The sequence below is a fragment of the Lactuca sativa genome, chromosome 2, assembly GCF_002870075.4.
Source record: "Lactuca sativa cultivar Salinas chromosome 2, Lsat_Salinas_v11, whole genome shotgun sequence".
Taxonomy (NCBI): Eukaryota; Viridiplantae; Streptophyta; class Magnoliopsida; order Asterales; family Asteraceae; genus Lactuca; species Lactuca sativa.
This window is the reverse complement of record NC_056624.2, coordinates 123,626,205-123,633,140: the sequence shown is the minus strand read 5'-3', so window position 1 is coordinate 123,633,140 and position 6,936 is coordinate 123,626,205. Positions and strand designations below refer to the sequence as shown.

The window sequence follows — 6,936 nt, the reverse complement described above, 5'->3', positions numbered from 1 at the left end:
AACAGTAGCTACATGAGGGTGTGTATACTCTGATTCGCAGTGACTCCATACTGAAACGAAAATAAGTCAAATATATAAAGCTCGTTTATTGAATAGTTCAAAGCTAAGCTTGAGATAAAATAAATTTAATGTCAACCCAAATAATTGTCCGAGTAACTCTTGAGAACGAGCGTCTAAAAAAAGATGAATGTGGCCTAGTGGCCTTGGAAGCGTTGACAAGTGTTTTAATATACAAATTACTGACATATTCTTTTGGTGTTAGTTGCTATTTATACCTCTCAGCTTTACATCCAAAAGCATAACCTCTCTCCCTCAACCCCATCCTCTCTAACTACCGGTGAACCATGAGAGTTACCACCGGTGTCCCGTTCAGGGTCCCTTTATGGCCTATAGTCATCGCATTAACCGTCTTTGGTGTTGCGAACCTTATAGCCGTCTCGGCTGATCCTTATATCTATTCTTCACCACCACCACCATATATGTATAAGTCTCCACCACCACCTGTGCATTCACCACCACCGTCATATCTTTACAAGTCCCCACCACCACCGGTGCATTCACCACCACCACCATATCTTTACAAGTCCCCACCACCACCGGTGCATTCACCACCACCGCCATATTTATACAAGTCTCCACCACCACCGGTGCATTCTCCACCACCACCATATTTGTACAAGTCTCCACCTCCACCGGTGCATTCACCACCACCACCATATTTATACAAGTCTCCACCACCACCGGTGCATTCTCCACCACCACCATATTTGTACAAGTCTCCACCACCGCCAGTTAAGTCACCACCACCACCATACTACTACAAGTCTCCACCTCCACCGGTGCATTCTCCACCACCACCTTACTACTACAAATCCCCACCGCCACCAACAAAGTCTCCCCCACACTATTACTATAGTTCTCCACCACCACCAAAATCCTACTACCCCGTACCTTACCCTCACCACAGGAAACTCATCGTAAAGGTCGTGGGCAAAGTTTACTGCTACAGCTGCTATGACTGGAAATACCCAATCCAATCACACGCCAAGCATCACCTCAAAGGTATAAACTTTAGTTTCTCGCACTACCTTAACTGTTTTATATATATGACTTGATGTGTATGCATGTTCTTTGATGGTTGACCCATGTTCTATGTTTCTGGTTTTCCACATCTCTTTTACCTAACGATACACTTAAACGTATAGACAATTAATGTTCAGAAAATATGTATCTTATCTTTTGGTTTTATTCGTTTACCATCTTGCATTTTAAAATATATATATAAAAAAAAAACATCAAAATGAAAGATATGTATATTTCCGAGAAAATGAAACTTTAATTTTCTAAAATTTCAATTTTGAGTTAACTTGTTAAGACATATAATCATATATTGATTACTTATTATCCCATTACCATATAAATTATAATACTTCAAAAAAAAAAAAAAAAAAATAAAGATACCATGCTAAGGTTTCAACATATTCATTGTATGAAAGGCTACATTATAAGTTATATATTTATGATTATTTTGTATAAGAGTTAATAATATTTATTTAATTTAAGTATTTATACCCGAAATCATATCATGCATAGCATAACATGTTTTAATTTTGTAGTAACCGGTATATTACAAAAGGTGGACCAAAAAATATACATGAAGTTGACTTTTTTTTATTTGTGTTGAAAAAGGTGCTGTTGTCGAAATTACTTGCAAGGCTATTGGCCAGAAAGAAATTTTTGCATATGGAAAGACTAAGATCAATGGAAAATATGCAATTACGGTTGACGGTTTAGACTATTCCAAGTATGGAGGAGCAAAAGCTTGTACCGCTAAGCTTCATATGGCACCAAAAGGAACCAAATGTAATATTCCAACAAATCTTCATGGTGGTTTGAAGGGTGCCGTGCTAAAGGTCAAATCCAAAAATGCTTATGAGGTTGTCCTTGAGGCCGAACCATTTGCATATGCTCCTAAGACTCCTTCTACGCTTTGTGAGAAGCCAAAGCCAAAACCAGAGCCCACTCCTTCTCCATATTATTACAAATCTCCACCACCACCGCCACCCACTTACTTGTACAAGTCTCCCCCTCCACCCGTTAAGTCTCCTCCGATATATCACTACACTTCACCCCCACCCCCTAAGAAATCACCACCTCCTCCATACCACTACACATCACCCCCACCACCCAAGAAATCACCACCTCCCCCATACCATTACACATCTCCTCCCCCACCGGTTAAATCTCCACCACCACCATACCACTACACTTCCCCTCCACCACCAGTGAAGACTCCTCCCAAGTACCACTACACATCACCCCCACCACCTAAGAAATCACCACCTTCCCCATACTACTACAAATCGCCTCCACCATCGGTTAAATCTCCACCCCCACCTTACCATTACACTTCACCACCACCACCAGTGAAATCTCCACCACCACCATACCATTACACTTCACCACCACCACCGGTGAAGTCACCACCCCCACCTTATCACTACACATCACCTCCACCACCGGTGAAGTCACCACCCCCACCTTATCACTACACATCACCTCCACCACCAGTGAAATCTCCGCCACCGCCATACCATTACACATCGCCTCCACCTCCTGTTAAGTCTCCACCTCCTCCATACCACTATACATCACCTCCACCACCAGTGAAATCGCCTCCCCCACCATATCACTACACTTCACCACCTCCACCCGTGAAATATCCACCACCACCATACCATTACACTTCACCTCCCCCACCTGTAAAATCCCATCCACCGCCTTACCATTACACATCACCACCACCACCAATGAAATCACCACCCCCACCGTACCATTACAGTTCACCACCTCCACCGGTAAAATCCCCTCCACCACCATACCACTACACATCACCCCCACCCCCCATGAAGTCTCCACCACCCCCATACCACTACACCTCACCTCCACCACCAATTAAGTCACCACCACCACCATACCACTATACATCACCACCACCACCGGTTAAATCCCCACCACCACCATACCATTATACATCACCTCCACCACCCATGAAATCTCCACCTCCTCCATACCATTACACTTCACCACCACCACCAGTTAAGACCCCACCACCACCATACCATTACACCTCACCTCCTCCACCAACTAAGTCCCCACCACCACCATACCACTACACATCGCCTCCTCCACCAGTTAAATCTCCACCACCACCATACCATTATTCTTCACCTCCACCACCAGTTAAGTCCTCACCACCACCATATCACTACACATCACCTCCACCACCTGTGAAATCTCCACCACCTCCATACCACTACACCTCTCCACCACCACCAGTTAAGTCCCCACCACCACCATACCACTATAAATCACCTCCACCACCAGTTAAATCCCCACCTCCACCTTACCACTATACCTCTCCCCCACCACCAGTTAAGTCGTCACCGCCACCCTACCACTACACATCACCTCCACCACCTATGAAATCTCCACCACCTCCATACCATTACACATCACCCCCACCACCGGTTAAGTCACCACCACCTCCTTACCACTACATATCTCCCCCTCCACCAATAAAATCACCTCTTCCGCCCGTATACATCTATGGTTCTCCTCCACCCCCAACTAATTATTAGACTCCCATAACTTTGTTGTTTGCAAGATACAACCATGTAAGTATATTTTTATTTCTTTTTCGATATCATGAAACATTCCCAACATTATTACAAATCTTTAAATACATGACACATCCATAACAGCATCATATTTATTTATGTAGGTTTTTTGAGTACGAGTTTAATTAAGAAGGTTCCTCTAGGGGATGTTTTAAAAGTTGTTCATCCACAACCATCCCATTTCAATAAGTTCCTAAATGATGCACTTCACTTAATCAATATTTTTGTTACAAATATTTCTTTTCCACATCATCCTTGTGGTTCATCCTATCCTTGAAAAAAGAGCTCATACTAGAACCGTAAAAAAAAGTACAATTGTTTGTCGCCCGTAGAGGGTGATAAGAGCGTTGTGGCTTTAATATTTTTTTTTTCATGTTTCTTATTTCTATTGTATAAAGGATAACTGATGGTTCTTTTTATTTTTATATATTATTGGGGTAATCTTCTCATTTTATTTTTTGGACTCTTATATTCTTGGAGATATGGCCAATACACAACATATTGGTATCCAAATTAATTACATGAGCCTATATAGGTTACCCACTTGACCCAAGATAAAAACATTGACAAATAAATTAAAAGGGAATTAATTTATTATTTAATGAGTGTCTATAAATAATTGGCAGTTATTGTAATTAATTACTATTTTTTAAAATGTTAATTAATATTTAGAAATTAATTGGTGGAAACTAAATAATTATGCTTAGAAGATTTTTATAAATTAGTTGAATACATAATAGTTAATTCTAAAGGATAATTACTAATGAATAAGATAATTTATCCTTGATTCAAATTTAGAAATGATAATATTCCCACCAACTATATAAAAGGAGCATGCATAAGGGTTTCAAGGGTCTATTCAAAACCATAAAGTCATCCACCCTTTTTCCTCTCCTCATCTTTGGGCAACAACAACCTGAAGAAAACAAAACACATGTTTATTGGTGGTCAAAATTCTCAAGTCTCCAATGCTAGGGTTCTTGCTTGTTTGCTGGCTAAGGGTTATGATCCTATCAAAGGACTCTTTTTTGAGTTCCTCAATCTTATTCACATTTCTTAAAGGCATTTCGTCAACCTCTTTTTAGGGTTAGGGTTTCTATTAATAGAAATAATCATGATCTAATGTTTAATTATATACGTTCTTGACTTAAATGCTTATTTGTTTTCTTTTTAATTAACTATTTTCTTATGAAGAAGAAGAAAACCTTATTATCCAACAATGGTATCTGATCCTTAGATTCTTGTTAATAGCACTTTGAAATAAGTTTTCAAAAACTTAATGTGTATGATCTTGTACATACTGCTTGGGAAAGTGTGTGTAAAAAACATACACATTAAGGCTGTGGGGAGTGGTCACAACCAACCCACCGAAAAAGTGGTGCCACCTCTGCTCCACTTCAACTTCACCACCAACCCACTACACATAGGAAATGGTCACCACTTCACCATTATCTTTTTCTTTATTTTTTTAATTTTTTATGATTAAATTAATTAAAAACTTAATTTAAAACATATATATATATATATATATATATATATATATATATATATATATATATATATATATATATAGAGAGAGAGAGAGAGAGAGAGCCGAAAGCTTAATTTAATTTAAAGATAAATATAAGGGTATAATGAGAAACAAAGATACATTTTTAGGGACCATATATGTAACTACAATTAAAAAGAAAATAGATGAAAGCCATGTTACTGTTGTTGATTATTTTTGATTGGCTATCTTGGCCAGTCTTTGCACTCACGCCACACCAAAGCCACCAACCCTTAGGGTGGTGTTCTCTAGTCTTTTGGATGCCACATCGGCTTCCACGCGTGGGATTCTATCCTATAACACTGTAAATTTTCAAATAAATTTTTCATTTTTAAAATCACATAACTCAATATCACATTTCCAAAGAGACCACAAAATGTATAAGTTGTGGAAACACAATTCAACAAATGTTTATTAAAATCCCAGAATCCTCAAAATCATTATCTCTAACTGGTGTGTACAATCAAGTCGGCGCCTTCCCGCAATCCTGAGAAGTAGCTGAAACACATATCACACAACACGGTAAGCAAGAAGCACAGTGAGTTCCCCAAAATACCACACGAAAATAATTAGCCTCTCATGGCTATATCTCATAAAGACCCTCTGGTTCATGTGTCTTAGTGAGGACCGTCCGGTCTCACAACTCGGGTTGGACCCTCCGGTCCTAACCACTAAATCACAAAATAATATACAACATAAATCACAAAGACAAATGCATAATATCACGTAACTTAACATAAGCATATAAGACCCTCCAGTCACACTTTATTACCAGGTAATTATAGTGAGAAGACTCACCTCGTAAGTAAAGCAAGTATGTCTCGTACTCGAACCACCAGTCTAGCCTCTGCCTAACATATATCGTAATTAACTCTAATTAATAAACTACCCCCAAAGATGTTAGGCTAAATCCTCTACTAATTTTCAAAAGGATAAAAGACCATTTTAGCCTTCCATGGCCTCCAAACTCCACTATTTGACCAAACCCTAAAAGTCAACACCACGCTTGTACGCAGGCGTCGTAAGCACGTAATTATCCGTGTTTGACAAGGATTCCTCCTCCGCAATGTTGATCTTCTGGAACACTCGTAATTACATCGTGAATCCTAAATATTCACGTCGTGAGTTGAGCTTTCTTATGGACATTTATTCTTTTAAGTCTTCAAGCCTCCAAAGTTCCATGCTTTGTCACTTTTATTCCCTTTTCTTCAAAATGCCTTCTATTTGGCTGCAATATATATTTTAACCTTCTAAGTACCATTATTCAATGCAAATAACCAAAATATTAATAAAAATATAAGTAAATATTGCCTAAAAACATGTATACATATGGCAATATCACATGGCGTACAACCCCTTTACGCTGGGTGTACTACTTTATCATGCATGCATCGGGAAACTTCGACGCTAATCTAGTCGTATCTGGGAGTACACTTAGTGTACGGCCCAAACTTATTTTTCCCACTCTCCTGGTCTTAATCCGTTAAGACCTTAGATATAATCTCAGATCTGGACTAAATTAAGGCTAATACTCCATAAAGTTTTTGACTTTAAGTCTTAGCTTAGCTAAGCAAGTCTAAAACTCCTAAACTCACTCCTTACTCACAAAAGTTCTCATATATCATGTATGGGAAGATCTTGACGTCCAAGATCCCATTTTAATGAGTCCACTCAACTAGAGACACTTAAAGGGACAGGTATTATGCT

At 39.1% G+C, this 6,936-nt stretch overlaps 1 protein-coding gene across 1 annotated transcript; it reads left to right on the top strand.

Annotated features, from left to right (window-relative positions):
* The first annotated feature begins 304 nt into the window (after nt 1-304).
* LOC128132195 (extensin-2-like) lies at nt 305-3,920 on the top strand. Its single transcript, XM_052768430.1, has 3 exons — nt 305-1,062; nt 1,690-3,677; nt 3,785-3,920. The coding sequence occupies exons 1-2, from the start codon at nt 345-347 to the stop codon at nt 3,639-3,641; spliced, it is 2,670 nt and encodes an 889-aa protein (XP_052624390.1). The 5' UTR covers nt 305-344; the 3' UTR covers nt 3,642-3,677; nt 3,785-3,920.
* Nucleotides 3,921-6,936: the final 3,016 nt, after the last annotated feature.

Bases quoted from the DNA above. Each gene is read 5' to 3' on its own strand.
- LOC128132195 (XM_052768430.1), top strand. From the start codon at position 345: ATGAGAGTTACCACCGGTGTCCCGTTCAGGGTCCCTTTATGGCCTATA. The intron at 1,063-1,689 runs GTATAAACTTTA...GTGTTGAAAAAG, and splicing joins CGCCAAGCATCACCTCAAAG to GTGCTGTTGTCGAAATTACT.